This window comes from Brachyistius frenatus, unplaced genomic scaffold (assembly GCF_029030835.1).
Source record: "Brachyistius frenatus isolate BFR_SWC_R1_liver_20210118 unplaced genomic scaffold, ASM2903083v1 Contig_17, whole genome shotgun sequence".
NCBI lineage: Eukaryota > Metazoa > Chordata > Actinopteri > Embiotocidae > Brachyistius > Brachyistius frenatus.
In genome coordinates, this window is record NW_027210616.1 from 71,771 (window position 1) to 97,056 (window position 25,286).

The 25,286-nt window shown below is 41.7% G+C and overlaps 3 protein-coding genes and 1 non-coding gene across 4 annotated transcripts; all 4 read left to right on the top strand.

Annotated features, from left to right (window-relative positions):
- The first annotated feature begins 279 nt into the window (after window positions 1-279).
- LOC138618459 (F-box/LRR-repeat protein 12-like) lies at window positions 280-4,146 on the top strand. Its single transcript, XM_069694177.1, has 3 exons — window positions 280-435; window positions 635-710; window positions 1,322-4,146. The coding sequence occupies exons 1-3, from the start codon at window positions 335-337 to the stop codon at window positions 2,417-2,419; spliced, it is 1,275 nt and encodes a 424-aa protein (XP_069550278.1). The 5' UTR covers window positions 280-334; the 3' UTR covers window positions 2,420-4,146.
- Window positions 4,147-4,762: 616 nt separating this feature from the next.
- Window positions 4,763-8,964, top strand: aurkb (aurora kinase B). The gene is made up of 9 exons (XM_069694192.1): window positions 4,763-4,838; window positions 5,655-5,693; window positions 5,829-5,910; window positions 5,993-6,038; window positions 6,159-6,347; window positions 6,488-6,626; window positions 6,774-6,922; window positions 7,061-7,235; window positions 8,206-8,964. Exons 1-9 carry the CDS (start codon window positions 4,833-4,835, stop codon window positions 8,377-8,379), a joined length of 999 nt encoding a protein of 332 aa, XP_069550293.1. The 5' UTR covers window positions 4,763-4,832; the 3' UTR covers window positions 8,380-8,964.
- Window positions 8,965-9,243: 279 nt separating this feature from the next.
- On the top strand, window positions 9,244-9,325 carry trnal-aag (transfer RNA leucine (anticodon AAG)). The gene has a single exon. It is a non-coding gene; the product is annotated as a tRNA-Leu (tRNA).
- A 586-nt stretch (window positions 9,326-9,911) lies between these two features.
- bod1l1 (biorientation of chromosomes in cell division 1-like 1) lies at window positions 9,912-24,042 on the top strand. The gene is made up of 30 exons (XM_069694186.1): window positions 9,912-10,159; window positions 10,668-10,792; window positions 10,894-11,084; window positions 11,450-11,944; window positions 12,590-12,739; window positions 12,899-13,065; window positions 13,228-13,324; window positions 14,130-14,256; window positions 14,367-14,427; window positions 14,535-16,380; window positions 16,479-16,549; window positions 16,744-16,831; window positions 16,977-17,090; window positions 17,182-17,225; window positions 17,323-17,386; window positions 17,476-17,534; window positions 17,645-17,720; window positions 18,044-18,102; window positions 18,234-18,303; window positions 18,435-18,481; window positions 18,724-18,916; window positions 19,316-19,395; window positions 19,508-19,634; window positions 19,921-19,973; window positions 20,086-20,161; window positions 20,434-20,513; window positions 20,681-20,777; window positions 21,175-21,352; window positions 21,703-21,774; window positions 23,052-24,042. The coding sequence occupies exons 1-30, from the start codon at window positions 10,043-10,045 to the stop codon at window positions 23,170-23,172; spliced, it is 5,145 nt and encodes a 1,714-aa protein (XP_069550287.1). The 5' UTR covers window positions 9,912-10,042; the 3' UTR covers window positions 23,173-24,042.
- Window positions 24,043-25,286: the final 1,244 nt, after the last annotated feature.

The window sequence follows — 25,286 nt, forward strand, 5'->3', positions numbered from 1 at the left end:
CAACGGACGTTAGGTGGCAATGTCGGTTCATCCGGGGTGTGTAGGGGGAGGGGAGGGGAGGGGGGGGGGGTTAAAATAAGCTCTATTAAAAGCGCACAATTCTTCTTAGAAAGGTGCCGAGCGTTTACGGAAAAGAACAAAAAAAGGCCGGTGTTGACGCGAGGCGCTGTGTGGGTCAACACAAAGCAGCGGGTTTGATTTTAGATGTAATATCCGCCGCTAGGTCCCACAGTCAACGGGCAGCTGTTTCCTGGGGACCGCTGAGTCCGGGGCGCAACTCGTGTGCGCCCCGGATATTAGTCCGTGCACAAGGTTCAAGAGTTTGTGTTACAAAATGGATGAATTTAAAGCATGTAATCTGGACTACTTCCCCGAAAACATTTTAATTGACGTGCTGTCGTATCTGAGCGTGCGAGAGCTTGTCAGAGCTGGGAGGTAAGGGGGTATCTAACTTTTGCTCTCGGTGTATATATATATATATATATATATATATATTTTTTTTTACTAGTTATTCGTCTTGTTAAACAAAATTCAGTGCCAGATTTTTTTTTTTTTAATTTATTTTTGTTTTCCCTTTTGTTGTGACTTCTGTCGCGTGAAGTTGTTTTTGTTGATTGTTGCGGTTTGTTTTCAGAGTGTGCAAAAGATGGAAACGCCTCGTCAAAGATCAAAGACTCTGGAGAACTGTCGATCTGACTGCTTGGAAAGGGGTGAGGATATTACGAGCAATGCGGCTTCAGCCTTTCTTTTCTTTTCTTTTTTTTGTTGCTTTAGTGCGGTGTTTATTGATACACGACTGTGTAAACACATGACAATCCTCTTGACAAATAACACTCGTGCCAAAAGCACAACTTTCCTATTTTCTTTGGGGGATAAAGAAAGGAAAAAGAAAAGAGTCGATTTCGGCTCTTTGTACTCGGTAGTTAAGACTCCCAAAAATTAAACTTTTCCGTCTCATCACATCATTGCTCAGGCAAGTGTGTGTCATTAAAATAAATATACGCAAGACACCCCTGAATATCCTTTGTTCATCAAACTGGTCATCTGTTGGCGGGTTGCTGGAGTTGCTGGCGCTCATGATTAAATTCTTACATTTATTTCTCTGTTCGGCGTTTTTGTTTGTTTCTTTTAAGGTTTAACATTTCTATTCAATGCGTTATATTTTATGCTTCATTTTGTTGGTTACAAATAAAATAGGAGCCTATTTTGGTTACACAGGAGTCCTGCGTCTTTACAGCTGTTGGCAGAAAGTGTTCCTGTTTTGCCTCCTGTCCTCCGCCCTCAACACGCGTGCATTCATGGGCTGTCCGCTGTGTTTCAGGTGACGTCCCGCATCCTTTGGGTCCTGCTGCGTCAGTACCTGGGTTGCGGACTGAGGTGCCTTCGCTTGCGTGGTTTGCTACTCTCCGCCCGAGGCGGCACCTTTCTCTCTGAGTCTTGGCTCAAAGCTTTGGCCACAAAATGCCCTCGCCTGAGTAAGCTCTATCTTCTGCATGCGGACCTGAGGTGCCTGCCCAATTGCCAGATCTTACCTCCATCTCTGCAGGTGTTGGAGCTGCGTGGTTGTGAGTTGCCTCGTGTTTTTTTCAGCCAGCCTACTTCCCCCGCTCATCCTCAGGAGAGTGCAGAAGCCACGTCCAGTGTCGGTGCTCAACAGCAAGGAAAGGATCGGAAAGGAAAAGTGCTTAACTCTCCGTCAGGCGTCGGTATCGAGAGGTTAGTCCTTAACAACGTGCCCTCCTTTACAGACCAGCACCTGCAGAGTCTGACATCATGGGAGAGGCTCAGTCGATTAGAGCTACGAGACACTTTTCGTGTAACAGCAAATGGGCTCAGGAGCTGTGCTGCCAAAGATGGACTCTGTGGCGTGGTAGGGCTCTCAAGGCTCAAGTTTCTGGAAATAGGCATTACAGGACGGCAGGGATACCAGTTACAAATGGCCTCCCTTGGGCTAGGGGCAGGATGGCTTGGACTGGAGGAGCTGAGTCTTGGTGGTAAGGAGGTGGGGCCCGGCTTGCTGTGTGCCAGCCGTCTGAAGGACCTGAAACATCTGTGTCTGTGGAACTGCACACTCAGCAAGCTGCAGATAGTCCGGAGCTGCAGGATGCTCCGTGGACTTCGGCAGCTGGAGTTTCTAGAGGTGATCTTCCAGATTCGACAGAGTCCACCGGTAGTAGAGGAGGAGGGTGGTGGTGGTGGTGGTGGTGGTGGTGGTGGTGGTGATGATGGTGGTGGTGAAGGTGAAGGTGAAGAAGAGCAGGACAACGAAGAAGCTGCAAGTGCAGACAGCAGCAACGAGGAGAACAAGACACTAGATATGAATGATCCTATTCCAAGTCTGCGTCGCTCTCTGGCCGTCCGGCTGCCATCCTGCTCGCTACTTTTCACCAACTGCTCTGTTCAGATTAATACAGACTAAATGAGGTCTCCACTATGTGCCGTATACAAATGGCCAATGTAAATAAAATTCCCTTTCGCACAAGTTTATGTAGTTTTAAGTAACGTTATTCATATAATTAATAGTTGAAACTTTTATTATTGAGTCACGCAGACACCACAAATTCATGTAAACCGGATTCAGAACGCCACATTTACATTCTGTGGTAATACTACAAAAAAGTCTGAAAATGAAGAAAAATACTTTTTCAGGTCGTTATGTCAACAACAACATAAAAAAAAAATTAGAAAGCAGTTAGTTTGTGGTACTATGGACATTTGATAAAATTATGTTCTTTTTCCCCCAGGCTTTTAGAAAAAAAGCTAACAAGCATCAAAACTGAGTAACCATATTCCGATCGTCTGTAAACAGGAATATTGAATTGACACTTTAACAATCATTGTAAGTACAATACAAAAGAAAATAGGAGTCACTTTCAGTTTCTTTATCCAATAATCCTGCAGAAAAAAAATGCACAGAAAACATAACCTCTCCAGTGGAGGTAAAGGGTGGCAAACAAAACAGGTCAATATCAAGCCACAAATAAAACAAGTCTTAAGAACCGGTAAGACTACGAGTACACACAGTACGCCTACCGCGGCCTCATGACATACAGGATCCAGGTTTAGGTTATTTAGTAGGGAAAATGACATATCTTACAATGTTAATGAAGGTGAAAAATAGTTCCTGATTCCATCCCTTTATCTGAATCCTCTTAAAAATGTAATGTATTTTTCCTCGGCCCACGCTGCACCGTTCCTCCAAGTAAAAAAAAAAAAGTTTTGCTGACAAACAAACAAACCGCCCCGAAAAACCTCACCACCTCCACTGCGTGATAAATGTGCATATATGCCCTTTATTTCAGTTGTGACCAGACATTTCAAATTGATTTCCTTCTTGAATAAACTTCAGTGAAAGCTTACTTTTAATTGATTTACATATAATGATATAAATTTTCTGTTAAATGAGATTAGAAACTGTTCAGAGATTAGCTGACCAAACAGGATTGTTGGCAAATCAAATTACTTTGATGCAAACATCATGAAACAAAATTAATCTTGCCACAAAGCAGTCTTTTTGTTGTTTTTTTTGCCTCACTGACTTGAGTGGTAAGCAAGAATATTTGATGGGAGACAAAGATTGTATAGTTTCTGACGGGTTATATTTGCATATCTTCCAACCCAACTGCCTCACACAGTGTTTTCCAGGGGAAATAGAGGGTAGCCTCACTTCACAATAAAAAAAAAAAAAATCTTGCAGAGAAAAAAAAAAGGCTTTTGGGAAGTCACAATATAAAGCAAAATGTATAATGTCACTGTAGACTGTAAACCGATAAGCAGGTGTCCTATACAAACGCAAAGAACTGAGGCACTCTACTAGCAGGGATCCACCTGTTTCCTGTTGCTTAACCACTTTTTAGCAATGCGCACCGGCTGGCCACATACAGTATATATTTACAAGCAGTTGTTCGGTTTTGGTAATATAAGTGCACAAAATAACATATTTAAATTCATCTTTACCAAGTCCCTATTCCCTCTTACTTTGTCAGTTTTTGCCTACATTGTATGTAAATGTCAGTTTATTGTATTAATAAGGAAAAACATTGAATCTCTGTGTCATTACACTGAATTGTTTTGCTTTTAAACCAACCATGTAAAGAAGGTTGAGGAAGAGAAAGTGATGTTTTGAATAAACCTATTTTGAACAGATCTTCTCTGATGTGTCATTTGTCTTAGAAATACAAATACTTGAAGCTAATCACTTAAGTCTGTTAGACTTTTAATGAAAGTGCACCTATCAGCTACACTCATGTAAAAAAAAAAAAAAAAAAGCAAGTTCTGCTGTTTTTCATAATTGACAACAGAATGATTTTTTTTGTTGATTTTTCAAGGCAAAATACTGTAAAGTTTCTCTGGTCTCACATTCTCTGGCATTAACTCTTTTTTTTTTTATTTTATTTGATCTAAACTAATCATAAATGATATGTTTTTGGACAAAACAATTTATTTGAAGATGAATCGTAATCGGTGGATATTTCATGGTGATGATAATAATTATTTGTTGCAGTCCCAGACGTTGTCACTGTCAAATACATAAGTCACTGTCAAACATACAGTACATTCAAGCAGGTTGTACCTACTGACATATGTGCCTTTGGTAAATACGTCATACGAAATGAGTGACAGCAAGACTGATCCTTTAAAAAAAAAAAAAAAAAAAAAAAACATGACAGAGGGCGGGTCGATTGCTGCTCTGACCAATGACATGCGTTCCCTTGCAGCAATTCTGACCAATGGGAGCCAAGACTTGCGTTTTGAAAACGTTGGCGGCTGAGGAAGTTCTGAATTAAAAGACTGGGCTTTCCACGCTTTAAAGTTCCCAGTTTCTCACTGCGATGCAGGTAATTCGACATGTTTTATTTTAATAGTTAGATAGGACTGGGGAGCACTTTGTGAACGCAGAATAACTTCTGACAGCGCAGTGTATATTTCGCTCACGGTCGACGTACGTTTCGAGCTAACGTTCCTAGCTACTTCAGCTAACTAACGTAACGTTAAATCGGTGTAAAATAAGACAACAAGTCGCGTAATGTTTGTTCGTGGCAAAACATATATTCATGATCAGGTTTTTTTTTTATATCAAGTAGTTAAACCGTTGAGGCAACGGGTTTAACGTTGATCAGTGGCCTACCGATCCTCTTTCATTGTTTAACTATTGTGTAAAGTACTTTAACGTTTTAATTTAAGTTAAACATGTCCCTGGCACATGAGCTACGTTTCTATTTCATTTCTTTAGTCTAATATATAACATAAATAAGACCGTAGAGTCGTGATAAACGTCGTATATACGTCACACATAATGACGTAATAGAAGATCTAACAACGACGCCCGAATTTGTCTGCTGTCTTAACGTGGATGACATAAAAATTAAAAAATTAAAAATAAAAGACCACCTGCGCAGTCTAATGACATACAGTCCATCATAAAGAACATCTCCAAACAAGTGGTTCAACAACAACAACAACAACAAAAAGTTATTCTTTCTGGGTTTACTTGCAGCTAAGTGGAGGTAAAAGTAAGATTTAATGTTAGAAATACATGTGAAATACTGTTTGGCATGTATACCTCGGACATTCTCTATAATATCTAATATAAACTTGAAGCTGAATATAAGTGTGAGAGACTTAGTAGCTCAAATGAGTTTATTTCTTTACAGAATAAGGAAAATTATGAGCCCAGGGGTCTCCACAGACCGGTAAGTAGTAACAGCTGTTGGTTTCCTATATTAAACAATGTTAAGAGTGATTTAATCAAGTGAAGTTTGACAGTTATTCGCTGCATTTTTTTTTATTATTATTTTTTTTTTGTATCTGTTTGCTCTGAACATCAGTTTGCAACCCCGAGCATGGTGGCAGGGCCGCAGCGCGTCCTGGTGAAACCACGAGGAGACTCGGTGAACAATGTCCTCACAGGTAACGTCTTCCTCCTCGCACGCAGACAACATTCAGACACCTGAGGAAATGCTCCACTTTTGATTTGCGTTGTCCTTTCTAGCCCCTGGGAGAGAATGTGTTGGTTCATCTTCCAGCTTTACTTCAAAGTAAGTGTGCGCTATAGTAGTAATAGTACCCCTCCAGTTAAAAAAAATAAAAATAAAAATTGGTTGCTTCTATTTAATAACTGCAAACATCCAAGTGATCTTTTTGCACTTTTCCACCAGGAAAGTTACCATTGATGACTTTGACATCGGTCGACCGCTCGGAAAGGGCAAATTTGGCAACGTCTACCTTGCGCGGGTGAAGGAGAAGCAAGCCATTGTGGCACTGAAGGTGTTGTTCAAGTCTCAGATGGAGAAAGAGGGTGTGGAGCATCAACTCAGGAGGGAGATTGAGATTCAGGCCCATCTCAAGTTAGTAACGAACATTTCTTTTGTCGTCTCGCGTTTACGTTGAGCGACATCTGACACAAAAGTCGCTTTACATTCTCTAGCAGCAGTTTAGTATAGGAAAGACAAAATGCACTGTTTATTCATTTCGTTCTTCTCCTCAGGCACCCCAACATCTTGCGCTTCTACAATTATTTCCATGACCGCAAAAGGGTGTTCTTAGTGCTGGAGTATGCCCCACGTGGTGAAATGTACAAAGAGCTACAAAGATGTGGAAAATTTGATGACCGGCGTACAGCCACGGTAAGAGCTCAACCAAAATGAATTGTTGGAGAGTAATTCCCAAATCCTGACCACACCCTAGGAAGCACACTGACATTGTTTGTTCTTACATTGCATGCGCTATTTTTACGTTTTGTGATCTAATGCTTACCTCCTTTACATTCTCAGTACATGGAGGAGATATCTGATGCTCTATTGTATTGCCATGAGAAGAAAGTGATTCACCGCGACATTAAGCCCGAGAATCTGCTTCTCGGCTATCGTGGAGAGCTGAAAATTGCCGATTTTGGTTGGTCTGTCCATGCACCGTCTCTAAGGTGAGGGACCACAGTGCCATCGCACCGATGTGCTTCGTTACGAGCGCCTGTTCACTGCTGTCGCATCAAGCTGCTTGTTTTTTTTTTTGTGTGTGTCTTCGCCCTCCCTGCTCACATCTTGTTTTTAAACCTCCACAGACGCCGCACCATGTGTGGGACTCTGGACTACCTTCCTCCTGAGATGATCGAGGGGCACACCCACAGTGAGAAGGTGGACTTGTGGTGCATCGGCGTCCTCTGCTACGAATGCTTAGTCGGCAACCCACCTTTTGAAACCGTCAGCCATTCAGAAACATACAAAAGGATCATGAAGGTTGGTGTTTGTCTTTTAAATGTCTCATTCACGCAAAGAAAAGTCTTCGGAAAACATCTGCCAGCAGCCACTTTGATTAGGGGTGGCTGTGGCGCAGATGTTGGAGCGGGTGTCTCATAAACTTAAGGTTGGGGTAAGGAAGTGTCCTTGGGTAAGACACTGAAGTTGCTCCCAGTGGTAGGAGAACATGTTGCATGACATCGCTGTTGTTATTGTTGAGTGAGTGTGGAAATTGGAAACATTCCAAAGTCTTCGAGACCGCTCGGGTGGAAAGTCGCTAAATAACCGTAGGCCGTTTTACCATTCTGCGGTATGCGAGATGAACCTTTCAGGTTTCGGGAATTTCTCGCACTAGGTGGTGTTCATGCAAGATCTCTCCTACATCACTAAAAGAACAGTCTTAAGTGTGTGTAAGTTGTGTACTGGACCAGGATTGCATTGCTGTCTAGTTGTAATGTCCCGCAGGTTCATGCTTTAAACTAGTAGGTGTAATTTAGCTCAGAGACGCTGTCAGTAGATTAATCTGAAAACCGGCGTCCACTGTCAATCCATCCACATAGAAGAGAACACATTCATTCGCATCTAAGCAAATTAAGAATGACCAAAACACATTTTTGAGTTCAGGGTAACGTCTCTCGAACGAAATTTTTTTGAAACCAAAATGTTTAGAGAATTGGAACATCAAGTGTTTGGTAAAACAAGTTGACGATATACCACAAACCATAACCTGGCTGTATCATTACATCCCTAGAATCAGAGAATAATTGTGGTATTAATATTGGGTCATGATTTATTAAATATCAATCAGAAAAAACACGGGTATTAAAAAGTATAAATGTCAGGCTGAAGCATCCCTAAGGAATAAAAGCATTACTAGATTGTGTCTTGCATCCCGGTAATAACGCGCATGAACTATGTTTCTGAGGAGAGTCTGTTGAAATCTTTAAAAATGCCATTTTGACCTTTGCAGGTGGATTTGAAGTTCCCTAAAGTCATCTCGGATGGCGCGCGGGACTTGATCTCCAAGCTGCTTCGCCACAACCCCATCGACCGACTCCCACTACAGAGTGTCATTGACCACCCGTGGGTGCGCACCAACTCTCACCGGCTCTTGCCTCCGACCTGCCCCACCAAGAAATCCTGAGGCCACCTGGCAAAGATCTTCACATCTCTCTAAAGGGTCTTTTATCTGTCCTCCACAAGAGACTTTTGCCGAGCATGGTTTGGTTTCACTGCCATTCTCCTGTCACATCTTATGATGGGTACACATTAGAGGGTCTGAGTTTTTTTTTATTATTATTATTATAATATACAAGAATAATATGCAGCAAATCTCATCATTTGAGAAGTGTGAGGAATATTCCACTTCTTTTGCTTGAAAATGACGGCAGTTAATCGATTATCAAAGTAATTTTACTTATTTCTTTTTTTTATCGTTTGATTATTCACGCCAACTCCTGTATACATGTGTATCCACTTTTTTATATTGTACAGTGTGATGTCATTATCTATATTTAGTACTTTTTCTAGAGGTGTTTGTGTTGTAATTTCTTTACTGAAAGGTTTTAAAAGGCTCTGTTTTGGACGGTGTTGACACCAAAGTACTACTGTTAGACTCCTCAAGCCGAGTATAACCTCAAATAGTTTGGGCCTGGGTTGGGTAAGCATATTTTAATTTTCTTCATGCTGCACTTTCTATTTCTAATAATAAAATCATCTGTGGACATCTAGTGAGTAATTGATCATGGTTGTAGACGTTACATTTTTCAGTTATTGTTGAAACTTTACATAAATGTTGATTGAACTTGAATTTTGGGGGCCAGTTTGGGAAGCTTTTGAAATATTTGAAGCAGTTTATAATCACTCACCCAATGTACCATTAAGCCGGGACAGAATTTGGGGTTCAACTAAAGACGACGAGTCCTGCCCTATAGAAAGAAAAAAATAATATAATTCATGTGTATTAGCACGAGACCTAATCCCTACCTTTCACGGTGAATTGTCATCTGGTAGCGTGGCCGAGCGGTCTAAGGCGCTGGATTAAGGCTCCAGTCTCTTCGGAGGCGTGGGTTCGAATCCCACCGCTGCCAATACTTTTGCATTGTCGGTGTACACCTTATCCATTTAAAACAATATTAGTGGCACATACACGGAACCATGGACTGTCAATATACTTTATGCTCGTGTATCTTTATGATACGGAACTGTGTCTTCACAAAAAGTATGTTCTCCGTGATGACCGACCTAACGTCACGTTCACTGAAAGCTTGTGCCTGTTACCGTGCTCATACAGTAAATGCTGTTAGTCTTAAGTCCTAATTATTCTATTTGCTAAATTGTCCGGGTTTTTTTTCTCCAATTCACTAAATTAAAAGCACGTCTTGCACACTTAACTGTAGAAACCGTCAGCATGGCTTTGACTTCGGTTGCCGCAGCTCCAGCCTCTGGAGGGCGAGTTTCTCTTTAATGTGGTTTATCACATTTCATATCAGCAAGTGACCGAAATATCAGGGGGGGGGGGAATTAGTTAGTCCAGACTTTGACTTATATTGTGTGTTAATATGATAAAAAATAGAAATCACGTATCATTGTATTATCCTCTTAATATTTTGTTATTCTTTTAATGTCGACTTTTATTTTGGCAGTCGGAAACCCGCTCTTCTAATGTTATTCCGGTTCCGGGTCAGACCTGCTTCGAACTTCTCAAACCACAACAGAAGACCGGTGCGTTCAATTCGGGTATTACCTGATGTACCGTCAGTACTGTCGCTTTTAATCACTATAATAAAAGTGAACCGCGTTGAGGCATGGCTGGTTTACCACCGGGAGACCCGCAGCTGGTCTCGATGATCGTCAATCATCTAAAAACTCAGGGTCTCTTCGACCAGTTTCGGAGGGACTGCCTGGCGGACGTTGACACGAAGGTAACGTCTTCATATCGCTTCGTATTCATTCAAGTTCAGCTGCAGCATGCGGGTGAAATAAATCTTCATGTAACACTCTTGTGCAGAGTTTAGTTTCAGGAACCACTTTCTGTACTTTGCTGCGTTTTCTTTTTAACAGTTACAGAGTCAACGGCTTTTCACATTTTATATACGAAGGGATTTCCGATAAGGTATCATCGGGGAGGACAAACACATTTATATATATATATATATATATATATATATATATATATATATATATATATGTATATTACAAATACACATTTTATGTTTCATTAAATTTGTCTTAAAAGTCATAAATGTAACACCCTTAATCCTTCAGATACCCTGTTCTTGTATCAAATGATTAATCTATCAAATGAAAGCATCAGTGTATAGACTGGGGTTTCTGCCTTAGCAGCAATATAGCCTTTTAAGACTTTATTTTTTTTTTTTTTTTTTTGCATTTATATTTGTAATAGAAAATGTAAAAAAAAATCTTTTGCAGCCTGCTTACTTGAACCTGAAACAACGAGTGGACAACTTTGTCTCTAATCACCTCTCTAATCACACATGGAGCCCTCATCTGAACAAAAACCAGCTGAGAAACAACATCAGGCAGCTCGTCCTGCAGTAAGTGAGAAGCAGTATTTTTTTTTTTTTTTTTCCATCTTCTCTCTATAGCCGACTGTATGCGGACGTTACCCAAACTTACAGCAAACTGTGTCTCTCAGATCGGGGATGCTGGAGCAGGGAGTGGACAGGATCGTGGCCCAGGTGGTGGATCCCAAAATCAATCACATCTTCAGGCCGCAGGTGGAGAGGGTGGTCCGTGAATTTCTGTCGCCCGGCAGCTGCTCCGAGATGCCGCCGGCTCCTCTTCCTCCGACGGAGATCAAACCAGACAGCAGTATTCCTGAGCAGGGTACACAGTATTTCACACTTTCATCAGCAACTGCAGCTGTTATGTTTTATTTATTGCTTTTTGACATTATGTTTTTACACTGAAGAAGAATTCCTTTCCCTCTTCATGAGGAGGTCAGGATGCAGGTGTCTGCTTACAGCTTTTGTCTACTGAACTCCTTGTTTGGATCTCCCCTAAGTTGTGATATATATATATATATATATATATATATATATATATTACATCAATTTAATTATAAGTATTTAGGAAGCATGCTTAGTTGTTTTCTTACCCAAGTCTTAGAAGCAAAACGAGTGAGGCATATATTCCAAAGAGTTGAGTCCATCTTTGTGAATACCTGTCATCACATATATTTATGTTTACAGCTTCATCATCGATTCCAACTACGGCTGCCGCCAGTGACGCCATGTCCATCCTGGACACCATAACCACTCTCAACCAGGAGGCTAGTGTCAGGGCCAGTTCTTCAACCGATAAAGGACGGAAAAACCAAGCCTCCGATGACCCCGTGCAGCTGATGGAGGACAGCGACCAGGACATGAGTGTTGTTGAGGAGGGCAACGGTCACCCAGACGGGAGGCCACTGGAAGAAGCGGAGGAAGCAAAACTGGCAACAGAAGTCCAGGCTTTAGAGGGCAAGACGGAGGACACGCAGGATCAGATGGATCTGGGAAAGGAGGGGTTACTAGAGGAGGTGAAAATGGAGGAGGAGGAGGCTGGAGCTCAGGAGCAGACAGAGGAGGAGAAGGACAAACCTGGAAGCAAAGTAACTGGAAAACCCTCAGAAGAGAAGCAGGATGAAGATATACTGAAATCTACAAGCCAGGCCAAACAGAAAGCCAGAGAGAGGATAAAGGAAGGTGAGCTGCTGTATCTGTGTGTGTGTGTGTGTGTGTGTGTGTGTGTGTGTGTGTGTGTGTGTGTGTGTGTGTGTGTGTGTGTCTGCGCAGTGTTATCTTCTGCATGTTACTAGTAAAATAACTTGTGACAGTTCAGGGATTCCTGTGTATTTTCTTACGGTATACATTGATATAAAGGAAATGAATGTTAGAAAATGAACAGAGGATTCAAGCAACAGAAAATGAACCGTTAAATTCATCTGAGAACCAAGCATGAAACGCATTCTCTGGATCTAGACTCGGAAAAGTGACGATTCACTGCTTTTCTTTGTTTTTCCCCATTTTGGGGAACTTGGGATGTGCTTTTTTAAGAATTTTAAAAAGTAAAATACAGTACAAACACTTTTACATTTAAACAAACAATAAAAAGATACTAACATATAAAAAAGTACAATTGGAATTGAATCACTTTATTCAGATAGGATTTTGTGCTTGAAATATTAGCATACTTGGTAATACAATTTAACACAAATTTAGGTTTCCCACCTACTGTTTCTGTTATCTTGTCTTTTGCTAAATAACCGTCTATATTGTTTCAACAGCACAAGCAGAATACATGTGTAAGAAATGCCCAATGTTTGAAAACCGTAATGTTCTGCCTTGCAGAATACTCTTTGGAGGACTCTGACCTGGACGGCCTGAGCGACATCACGGTGAGCTCTGTCCACACCAGCGACCTGTCGTCCTTTGAGGAGGAGAGTGAAGATGAGGAGCTGCTGTCGGATTCCTCTGAAGAGGGGGAGCTTCCATCAGATGGTCTCTTGAGAACAGCAACTTTCTATTCCCGCATGAGCTTTTCCTGAATTTTTACATATATTTTTACACCACAGAATTTGTTGGAGCACTTTTAAATGTACACTAGATTTAGGATTTTAATGATTTTCTGTGTTTGCATGTTTGTTTTTTTTGCCCCAGATCAAGGTGAGGGAGACGAGAAGAAACACACCGGCGGAGACACGGGAGATGAAGACAAGGAGCGTAAACCTCGCCGCAAGGCGTATGTGCACAAACCTTTCCTCTACTCCCGTTACTATAGCGACTCGGATGATGAGATCACTGTGGAGGAACGTCGCAGGTCTGCCGTGAGTTGTATTTGTGTTTCTGCCTCGGACGCATCAGCAGATATATAAATCCATTAGTAAATAAATAAAAAGCTTTACTTGACAAATGAGTATCAACTTTAAAGCACTATAGATGTAATGTGTCATTACACGTTTTAATTGTCAAACTGCATCTCCTCCTAGGCAAAGGACAAGGAGGAAAGACTGCTCAAGAGACAACAGAACAGAGAGCGAATGGAAGAGAAGCGTAAACAAAAAGCAGCGCAGGCCGAAGAACAAGGTTTTTCTTTCTATCATGCGTTTGTGTCTGCTGTCCAATGCTTCAAATATTTCAATGTTTACAAGCAAGTTTGACTCTCAAACTAATATGAATAATATTAGAGGTATCAACGATGTCATTTTGACTAATTGAAACGTGAAATATTTAAAAAGAACAATAGAGATAATTTGAAGCGGTGATTTGTTAAGAATTAATTAGTAGATATCCGTTATGGGAAAACTTCATAGACATGAAGGGCAAAAGTGACGTCCTTTGTCCCAGGAAGAATGTGATTGTGGGTATCTGAAATGTTGTTTTTGACTGGGAAGAATTGAAATATGGATATCTTGAATACATATCCGGTCAAGCTATTTAATTGTTCAAATGGCGTGACATTGTGGACTTGAATTTGACTTCAGTGCTTCTTCATCTGGTCTCTTTTGCCGTTTTACAACAGAAGAGTGGGGACATTGATGTTAGATGACATTTTGGCCGAGAACAGCAAACAATGATTTGCAAGATTAAATGTTATTATGTTCTGTGGTGATTTTGCGGTTTGAATTTCTCAAATCGGTTGGAACCATGAGGATTATTTCAAGGACGGTCAGCTTTTAGCATAATAGGGACTCCACGGGATTTGGGGATTTTATTGACTTAAAATGGGAGGAATGTTTTGATGTTTTATTTTTGTTGCTTAATCGTGCTGTAGATTCGTCCCGTTTAGTTGTGCTTTGTTTTCTCATTTTCTCCTGAAAATATCGGTGTGTCCGCTCAACTGTGAAACAATTATATATGCATTATTTATGATGCCACGTGTCCTACACAGATTACAGAAAACAAAAGAGCGGAGAGTCTGCCGGGTTGGACGGCCCCAGAGCCAAAGAGGCCCGCAAAGAAAGGAAAGTTCTGGAGAAGAAAATGGCTCTCAGCAGGAAGAGGAAACTGGACTCGAGGTGTTTTATCAAATGCTCAGACACAGATCCAGACAGCGGCTTCTGATCGCTGCCTGATGTTTCGATATTTAGCACACCGTGTAAATGCATGTGTCAATTTCGCCTTTCAGGAAAGACGGAGATGTTTCAAGCAAGAAGAAAGGAGACGCGGGAGACGTATCCAAGAAGGCAGTATGTAAAATCCGCCAGGCGTCGGAACAGATTTCAGGTAACAGGCCTGCGTTTGGATTGGTGAGCTGTAACTGACATTTCGTGTCTTTTTGTTCTTTTAAAATTAGGAGGTGAAATCTGCTGCCTCAAAGACCCCGCAATATAAACTGATGAGAAATCTGTCAGAATCAGCATCTTCTGACGAGAGGCACCGAAGGATGAGCGGCAGCGTCTCGGAAGATTCCGGTGACACAAAGAAGCTGACTGACAAAGGCCGCACTCACTCCTTTATCTTGGAGTTGGAGCAAGGCTCCCAAGAGGCTCTAAAGCAACGATCAGTGGGCAAGTTTGACCGTCTGTCCCGCAAAGAACTTCATTCCAAAGAACGCAAAGACAAAGAACGCAGCTTGTCTGATGAACGGGCCAAACTCAAGCAAAAGCAGGAGAAGAAATCTGAACATCAGGTGAACGAATCTCAGCAGAAGGAAGTTATTTCTGTTAAAGCATCCTCTGAAGAGAAAGGCGAGAAGAAGCCTAAGATCAAAAGTGAGAAGAAGATGGCAGGAAGCACAAAAGAAGGAAAGGCGTCTGAAGGTGTTGCTGAAGAGGGCGGTTCCAAAGATGCCAAGAAGATGAAGGCTGCATCTGTGGAGACTGTCAAAGCTGAGAAGGACAAGGAGAAGGACAAAATCAGGGAGAAGGAAAAAGACAAAGAAAAGATTAAAGAGAAGGAAAAGGCCAAAGGAGAGAAAACTTCAGTTAAAAGTGATTTGAAGCAGCTGCTTCGCCCTGATTCTGCAGGATCCTCTGAGGATCGATCTGACATGGAGCCTGGGTCAGACAGCAGCAAGAAGAAAGATAAACACTCCAAGGAAGTCTTGAAGAGGTCAAAGAGTCACAGTGAGGACAGGCCGGGAGACAAATCCAAGTCCAAAACAGACAGTGAGAAGGAAAAGACTAAAGCAGAACAAGACAGCCAGAAGTTAAACAAGACAACCTCCGAAACTGACAAAGACCCAAAACGGGTGAAGCCGACAGAAAAAGGGAAAGTTTTAGAAAAATCAAAATCAAAATCCAAAGAGGAGGCAAGGACTCCATTATTATCCAAGACGGACAAGAAAGTTCAGAGTCCAGAGGTCAAAAGTGCAGGAGGCGCATGCGTCGGCAAACCCGAGGCAACAAAGGAGAAGAAAAAAGAGGGAACTACAAAAGAACAACGGAAAGTCTGTGAAGAACCCTCACATGAGAAAGCAGACATTAAAAGTGCGAAGAAAAAACCGGAGAAGAAGGATAAAGTTTCAGAAAAGAAAGACGATGGCCAGGAAGAGAAGAAAGCATCGAGAGAAGACAAAGTGGAAAAGGCCGACAAATCCTCAAAGTCTTCGGCTCCCTCCCTGAGCCCGGAGACAGAAGAGGCGCCGAAGAAACGACCTCTTCTCCAGGACGCCAGCACAGACTCCGATCCCGTCACCACCACCGTCACCACCTCGTTCTCAGACGACACCTGCGACGCCTTAAGCGACATCACCCCCGAGCCGCCCGAGGGCGAGACGGAGTCGCGGCTCCGCGAGATGCCGGCCGTGCCGGCCGAGGCCGATGCCCTGCTGACTCTCATGGACGTCTGCACGTCGGCGGAGGCGAGACTTCCGCCCGAGAGCATGCGAGAGGCCGTGACGCCCGAGATGGCGCTGCAGGACGCCGACATGAAGATGAAAGAGGCGGCGCTGACGCTGCTCTCCATGGATCCCGACAGCACGGTGTCCTCCAGCTTAATTTGCCGGGGCTCGAGGGGAGACTCGGCGGTGAATCCGCTCGCCCCGCAAGCGATGGAAACCGCTGCGGCTGAAGAAGAGGAGCAGCTTCCTTCCGCGGGGGCGCAGACGGCTCCCGAAACCGAGTTCACGGCCATCGAGACGTCGCCAGTTGCGCCTCAACAAACTGCTGAGCTTGCTGATGAAAAAGCAAACATCGCAGGTTTGTGAAGTTTTTTTTCGTTTTTTTTTTTTATTTTTATTTATGGCTCTCTAAACATATGAGAATGTTAAGGAAGATAAATATGCATCTATTTACAGACGAGTCTGAAAACGCAGAGAGAAGAATGGAAACATCAAAGATGGAAACTTCTGAGACACCTGCTCCACAGGTGACACATTTGTCAAATTAAAATGTCATATTTTAAGAACAAAATACTTTGATTTTTGATTTTTTTTTTTTTCTCTACTATTTCAGTAAACCGTGGGCTTCTTACAGATCTTAAATATGTTTAAAAACAAATGGAGAATTGGCATATTTCTTGAAAATAGCATTTTGAAGGTGTTTGTTTTGTCTTCATCGTAGGAGGATGCCGCGAACTCAAACGAATGTCAGACTGCTTTAAATGAGGAACCGACAGATGAGAAAGTGGCAGAACCTGCTGACAGAGAAGGTACAAATCCCGTTAGCTAAATTCTAAATATCTAGTTTCCTTTTCTTGCTTTGTGATATATGCAACTTTGATTTTCATATTTTGTCCGTTCATCATCTTCGTGGCATTAAAAAAAAAAAATGTTTTTACCGTATCATTTCCTCAGCTGCTGATGCTGTTGTGTCTGAAACAGAAGAAACAAGAGGACACGCAGAGGAGATCACCGTGGCAGCTGTTCCTGACATCACTGATCGTGTTTCCGAAATTTCGAGTAAACAAGGTGAGCGCTGAAAACAAATGTTGCCGAAAAGAAGGCAGGTTTTTTTTTTTGTTTGTTTGACCGATTATTAACTCGGCGTCTTGTCTTCAAGAGCAAACGGAGGCGGGTGCCGCGGTCGCAGAGACGAGCCCCGAGGTGAGTTATGATCCGCGTTGCAGCCAGAACCAATTTAAACCATTTACGTTCTTACATTTTTGCCTATTTTTTTTTAACGTTACACGCCACTAAAAAGTCATCTAACTCTGAACAAAAGGCAGCGGGTGAAGAGAGCCAGGCCGAGATGGACATAGAAAACGGTAAGCCTGTTGTCTTTGCAGACAGTAACGCGCTGCATGTCCGAAACGCCGTACTTTTAAAGCTTTCTGTTTTTTTTGCCACCACTAAGGTGAAGCTGTGAGTAAAACAGCGGAGGATGTTTCAGCAGAGAAAAGTGATCTGCAAACTGTAAGTGTTCAGCTCGTAGTCAGGCTCACTCACAAGTCCCTGTTCTTTAACTATTCAGTGTGATCTCTCTTTCCCGGCTACATTCTGTTTCCTTTTTTTTTTTTTTTTAGACGGAAACCGACGTTCCGGCCAAGACCGAGGAGGTCCCTGAAAGTCAACCGGAGTCCAAACTGGTGAAACAAATCGGTAAGTTGTTTTTCATTAAATCCATTTAATTTACTTTATTTCTCCGTTTTAGAGTCTTGAAGGCTTTATGATCTACATTTCATTTAAAAAGTGTTGTTCATGTTTTGAAAAATGTCAGAGCGGTTTGGTTTTTAGACGATGAAATTTTGTTTTGCTGTATTTTTGTTTTCAAATTCTCTCGATGCGTCTGTCACAAACGACGGTAAAAGTGGAGCTGAATAATGAATGTTATTTTATTTTTTTTTTCCTCATTTCTTCACCGTAGACATTGATTGATCTTTTGCAACTAATTTCTGTCATCACTGTTTGTTTGAATATTCCAGGTGATGTCTCCTGCACAGACAGCCAGGACGATGAGAAGGGCTCGGACCTGTCAGAAAAGGTAACTCCCAACAGTTCGTTTGAAATTTAGTTGTTAAATATACCTAAAAAAAAAAAGAAGCATGTATTAATGTCGCCAGCGTGTGTTAATACACACGCCTTCCCTCTGTCCTAACACTTTTTGTTTTGTAGGATGAGAAAGCGGAGGGAAGAGGACGACGTAAACGAAAACTGTCCAGTCAGGAAGAAGTGAAAGAATCTGGTACGGTAGCCGAGTTTATTTCTGCACCCAATTTCAAGATCTCAAGACGGTTCGATTTAGAACATTCAATAATGATTGGAGAGCGAGTGAATAAATTAATGTGCCGTTTCATATTTTTTTTATCACGTCAGGTGATGAGCGGGATGAAAAGGAAAGTAAAGAGCAGCTGTCTGCTGAGGTAAATTAAGCCTCTCCTATCAAACCTATGACAGAATAATAATGTCATTGAAAATGTGGTGATTTGTGTGGGTGTTTTTTTTTTTTTTTTTGGGGGGGGGGGGGGGGGGGGTTTGAAACGTATTAAAAAAAACAGCGAGAAAGCTTCAGTTCTTACAGAAAACACGTTTTGTAGGTGCATGTTTCTGTTTTTGACGTCAGTTTTGATCAACGGTGATTTGCTCATCCACTTTCTGTTTTTAGGAAACGGAGCAGGAAGTTGTTGGAGCCAAAACACCCCCTAGGGGCCGGTCATCCCCAACCACAGAGGAGGCAGAGACGGAGCAACCGAATGGACCGAATGGACCGGAGGGACCGGAGGAACCGGAGGAACCGGAGGAGACTCCGAGCCACAGGGGAAGACCTTCAGGACCTGAAGCCAAAGAAACCACAGCTGGTACGTTGGCTTCTTTAAATCAGTTAAGTGTTTTTTGTTGTTGTTGTGTAATAACGTCATTAATTCAACCATTTCAATTCATTCGTGAAAGTCGTTTAAATTGCCCATTTCTATCATTTATAAATTGGTGGAGGTTTTGGCCTGAAACACCTTCTCTATATTTGTTTTTTCAAGAATTTGCGCAAATATTTTTCTTGCTATACCGTTAACAATGTGTCTTATAAACATAGTAAAGTCAAATGTTTTTTTTCTCCGTGTTCATTTGTTGATGAACTTAGCTTTATATTATATAACATTTAACACACAGTTATCAGGTTTACAAGTCCTGCCGAGTACAGAATAATGTACGGTTTCAGTCTGTTCTCCTTGATGTTGCAATGACTTTGTTTTTAACCTCAGATGATCAGAAGAAAGATGAGAGTAAAGTTGAGGACGGCGCTGATAAAACCTCATCACTGACACCAGCAGAGAAAGAAGAGGTATGTTAGGAAGAGAGCAACATGTACTTATGTTATTTTGCACATGTCACTGTATCGTAATATTTAGTGAGGTTTTCTTTTTCAATATTTTCAATTTCTTTCTTTTTTTTAGAGAACTGAAGAGGAAGGTGAACCAGAGAAAAGTGGTCAACACGGAAGCGAGGACAATCTGCCGTCTCCGGCTCCGGAGGACGGTGAAGGAGCAGGAAGCTCAGAGTCCAAAGAGACCAGTGACGAGCGTGAGTTTGTCTTTAATTCAGAATAAGTGGGCCAAACCTCAGCGGCTAAATTTGTGCTTATTGTACCAAGATATTGTTAAAAGAAGTTTTAGTTCGCTGCCATCGCTGTTAACAACCTTTTAAAAAAAAAAAAAAGGGATTAATGAGTAAATTGAGAATGAGGGTTGCTTGAAGGAAGACTGGCTGCTTCGCTGCGAGTTCAATTTTACAAAAATATTTTCGGACTGCTGCGTGTATACAAGACCGATGAGAGGATACATTTCAATCAATCATATTCGAATTCCAGGTAAACCAGCGGTGAAAAGAAAGAGGTCAGAAGAAACGGAGGAAGCTGTGGAGGTCAGATTCGTACGTCTTTGTGGATGGAAATGTTCCTTTACTGTCGCGCTCTGCAGTTGTTCCCTCCTGGTCTTTATTCACTCGGTGTGTCCTCATTCGTGTCATCCTGCAGGAAACTGAGGCTCACGAGGACGTGCAGGACAACGGTGGACAGGAACAGAGCGAGCAACAGCCTGACGGAGACAGTAGTGAGTCAGCGCGCGCACACACACACACACACACACACACACACACACACACACACACACACACACACACACACACACACACTCATTTGACCTCAAATGAAACAATCATTCATGTAAGCGTGCGATCACCACAGAGGTTTTTACATCGTAACGACACGAGGTCTCCAGGAATACTTGTTCAGGTTGAAACAAAACTCACATTAACACTTACTGAGCCGGAAGAAAGATGAGCAACCTTGATCATTCCAGTTTCTGTGTTCGTCTCTTTTCAGCCGCCTCTCCCTCTGTGAGTCAGCCAGAAGGTCACCAGGATGTAAAAGACGAGAGCTACAGTGAGAAGAAGCCAGATGATGTATGTTGGCCGTTGCTCTATAAAATGATGTCACACTCTGCCATACTGTCGTTATTGTCTGGATGAAGACTCTTCACACCAGTCTCTCTTTTTAAATCTTTGCCGCTGTACGTTTACTCTCTTATTTAAACTTTTTAGCAGAACTTAAGTATTTGTTACGTCTGCAGGCCGATGAGGAGCAACAGCAAGAGGACCCGGAGACAACTCCAAAGAGACCCGGTCGGAGGGGACGGCCATCCAAGGCAGCAGCTGCAGATGATCCAGGCAAGAACACTTAAAAACCGGATTTAAATTAAGCCAAAAAAAAAGCTTTCTTTGAAAATGTCGACGTGTCTAAGCTTGAGCAACGTTCATGGGAAAATGTCTTCAATCAGAATGAAGTACAACTCTGCATTGATCTTTGAGTTTAAACATTTTATGTTTTTATGATTTACACTGCAGTTATGCAAGTCTGAAGCTAACGTGGTGGTAGAACATAAGATTATTTCCCATCTGAGTGTGATGGAGCACGTAGGACTGATTTAAAGTTTAGTCCTTTGACTTGCTTTGTGGTATATTTATCTTTATTTTTTTTAATTATTTTTCTAAAAAAAAAAGCGGGTTTTGCTTTGTACATGAAAGAATTGGATAGCCCCCAGTGACCCTTTTATCTTTCCCACAGATAAAAAAGGCAAAAAAAACGACGAGAAAGAAGGCAAGCAGAATGATGAAGAGGAGGAGGAGGAGGAAGAGGAGGAGGAGGAGGGGGAGGAGGAGGAGGATGGTGAGAAAGAAGATGACGAAAAAGGAACCGCAACCAGAGCTACAACTCGGGCAGCTTCTCGCCTGGAAGCCGAACGGTAATTTAAGAGTTATCCGCCGCTTCGAGTGTAAACATGTGCACTCGGTTATGAGCCCACAATCTAAACTACGGGTTTACAGAAACACTCAAATACGATGGAACACGTTGTCGGACAATTCATCTTTTGATACTTCACAATACGTTTTTACTGATCTGTACAAACTGCAGCTCTGTAATCATCTCGCAGAGTTGATTGAATGGGCGTCAGATTGTTTTCCGTGCCAGATGTTTTGCGCTCCGAAGCACCCAGACGGCATCATCACTGTCACAACTTATTAAATGAAGGAGAGGGAGATTTAGCTCTGAAGCAACAACTGTTGTTTCATGTTTGTTTTTACTGCTCCTCAGAAACAAGCCAAGTAAACCCTCCACCCGGGCAAGCCGACAGAACGGTAAAGAGGAGACCACAGCTGGCACACGGTGAGTTTGTCTCATTGAGGTTCAGCAGAAAGAGCGAGCTTAAAGGGGAATCCGACCAAAACCGACTGCTCTCTGTGAAAGAGAACATTTTACCAAAAGTTTTCCCGGAATTTCAAGATGTTTTTAAGCTGTTAGCTCTCGAAACTAAAATAATAAATCTTGTGCACGGCCCGAGCTGTTTTAAAGGAAAGTATATTAAATAGGCGGAATAACACTAGGATGCGTAACTGGTTGTTCATGCAATATTGCATTCGAGAGATTGTGTGCTTTAATGTGTAATTTCTTTCGAGATCAAGTTTCCCCAGATGCTCTTAAATAGTTAGAAAAACTCAAACCACTTTAAGTGAAGATAAATTATCATCATTTACTACATTAGCAATTTGTAACTTTTGGATTTTGGGCATTTTTGCAAAAATAATAATTATCAAAATGATTTGATATTCTTTTTCAGTTGATCGACGAACCCATTGGTCAATTAATCGTTTCGTCTCCTCGACCATGAATTCAAAACGCAATATTACAACCAGCTGTTCAAAAATATTTACACAAACACAGACTCACCTTTCACCACTCAATCGGCAAAACGCTTGAAAAAAGTGTTTCACTCCAAATGAAAAAAAAATTCAAACTTCTTATTCAAATTTAATTTCAACACAATGAACAAAAAAAATATATATATTTTTTTTTAATATTAACGGTTAATTTATACACAAGTTAAATATAATTTAAGCCTCCGAAAGAAAAACGGACTTCTACTCATTTAACCTTCTCGGCTTGAAGTGCTCAGTTTAGAAACGCCGACTTCTCTTTGACAAACATTCGTCCTCAATCTCTACATTTTTGAGGGAAGAGCCTGGATGATTCATTACCACAAAAAAAAGCATGGAAATACTTCTTTTTTTTTTTTTTTTTTTTTTCCATTGTTGTTTTTTCTTCTCTGAGAGAATATGCATTCAGAGTGTCGGGTGTAGTTTCATTTGTCACATTTGTAGTTTCAGAGCAGATTTTTGTGCGAAATGTTTCTTTTGATTTCTTTTTTTTTTTTTTTTAACTTTGCTAAACATTAAAAATGTCAATGATAACGATGTATCTTTTAAACTGTCTCCAGCACTTTTTTTTTTTTTTTTTTCAATCCAACGGTTATGTGGACAAGCTCCAGTTTTTTTTTTTTTTTTGCGCAAGCACATTTATTTGGAAAAAACAACAACATTAGAATTAACATGAACTCGACTCTTGGACAGACGGACTGACACTTACTCCTTGTTTCCCTCCTGCAGCGGGACGAGGAGCCAGGCAGGAGTGAAGGGGGGCCGTAAACGGGAGGCCAGCCCTCCTGCGGTGCGAACGCGGGGAGGACAGAAATCAGAGGAGCCCCCTTCCAAGAGAGCCAAACGCTAAGATGTCTGACAGCGGTGGAACGCTTTGCCCCAGCGGTTTTGTATTTTAACACTCGGAGCCTTTCCAGCCTCCACAAGTTTAAAAAAAAAAAAGCGGTTTCTGCCTCATTGACTGTAGATATTGAAAAGCTCTGGATAGCATTATAAACTCTCCTCCGGATGGGTAAGTGTAAACCTGAGGATCTGCGTTAGGATACCTTCTGCCGCTCGACGCCCACATGGTTTGGATCGGGCCTCGTCTTCCCTTCTTGATTCAGTAATGCTCAGCGACGCGGTGCATTTCAGGTCCAATCAAAGGCCTAATGTGCAGCCGAGTCACGCTTCGAGATAAAGAGGGTTGAATTGAAATTCACCGTCAGTCAGCTGCCAGCTGTTACACATGTACGCACTTGTACATAGAAATCACTGTGAAGCGTCTCGCCTTCATTGAGAATAAAAGAAAATGTCTGATATCCATTCTGTGAATGAAAAGGGACATTTTACTCCCAGGTTTTTGTTTTTATACGTAATACTTAGAAGGTCAGGGAAGGTTTTTCTATTTCTCCCATTAAAATAACAAAAGTATTAAACAGGAAAAACACAAACAGTTTCACTATAAACTCAATATTCCTTATGACATTTGTAATAACACCTGCTGCAGACAAAGTACTGTCTTACTAACTGAATGGAGGCAGTGTAGTTATTTTAAATGTTACAGTTAGACATTTGGTTCGTGAATGTAAAATATTGGACATTTTCAATGTTTCACACAAAGAAATCGCTTCAGGTTGTTTGTTGGTTGTGTTCCATAATAATTTTCCTGTTTGCATTCATTCTGTGGATGTAAAAGAGGCTATTAAAGTTTTTTTTTGTACTAAATACTCATAAATAACACTTTTTGTTTTATTGAATTTGATTCAGTTTTCTTGTCACAGAATCAGCAGCACTGCTAATTGATATTTAATTTTCTGACATTTTTAGACCCTCGTGTTTTCAGAATCTACCCTCCTGATAGTTGAGTAATAGCTTAGTAGATTTATACTTTTCCAAGAAAGAAGCTCTGCTAAAGGAAACCCCAAACCGTGTCACTTTTTCTCACCTAAACTCTTGTCTTTCTGAAAATAATGCACACAACAAAATAATACAGATTTGTATTAATTCACCCTTATTATGTCTCAAACGTTATCTCCTGCGTTTCCTAAATGGATGTGCTGTCTGTGAATATGTGTGAATAGCCGCAGACGTTGACCAATCACCCCGGAGCGCAGAAGAGGCGAGGACATTCCTGCCTGCTAATGGAGGGTAAAACTGACAAACTCAAGAGTGAAATATTCCACCATCATTAACACGTTAGGAGGCTTTAATCGCTGCACCTGAACCTTCAGGGTCCAAAAAGCACACAGAGAGAGAGAGAGAGAGGTTACGGTAAACCAGAGTTCTCCGGTTGAAGTTTTCCAACCATTCCTGCGGATTGCTGAATTTGATTCCTTAAAGGTGTACCTCTCTCAGGTATTTCCTGGTGCTGCAACCCAAGCTTTAAAATATTAGCCCAGCAGCTCTTATTTAAAGTTCCCATATTGTAAAGTTTCTAGTGCTTTATTTATAGTCCGAACACCCTCATGAAGATATTTTTTGTGGTTTTCGGTGTCAAAAACCATTTCAGTGCCGTCTTGCACCTTTCCGAAGCCTCTCAGTGGAGCTCTTCTGAGAACGAGCTGTTTTTAGAGGGTGTTCCTGAGGCTCATTAATGTTAACTCTGATTGGCTGACTATTTAGTGACGCCTGACCAGGCCAATCTCAGGTGATGGGACTGCGACGCCCGAAACTTATCGGCAAACATGACTTTTATCGGCAGCAAAGTAACGGCAGCGCTATTAGACTCATTTGAGTCGGATTCAGACCTCGATTCAGAGACGGCAGACGACTACTAAACCACTTCGTCAACCGAGTTTACAAATAGATGTTACAGCATGGAAAATAACGTGTTTTTTTAATCATCTTCCATCATGGGCGGTCGTGTCCCCCTCAATACTGAGAAAATGAAGTGAACAGGAGGAGAGCGATCACGGCACCCGATAGGCAGAGAAAGCAGCACGGCAGCCGGACCTACGAGTCTTTTTCAGACGCCAAGTAACA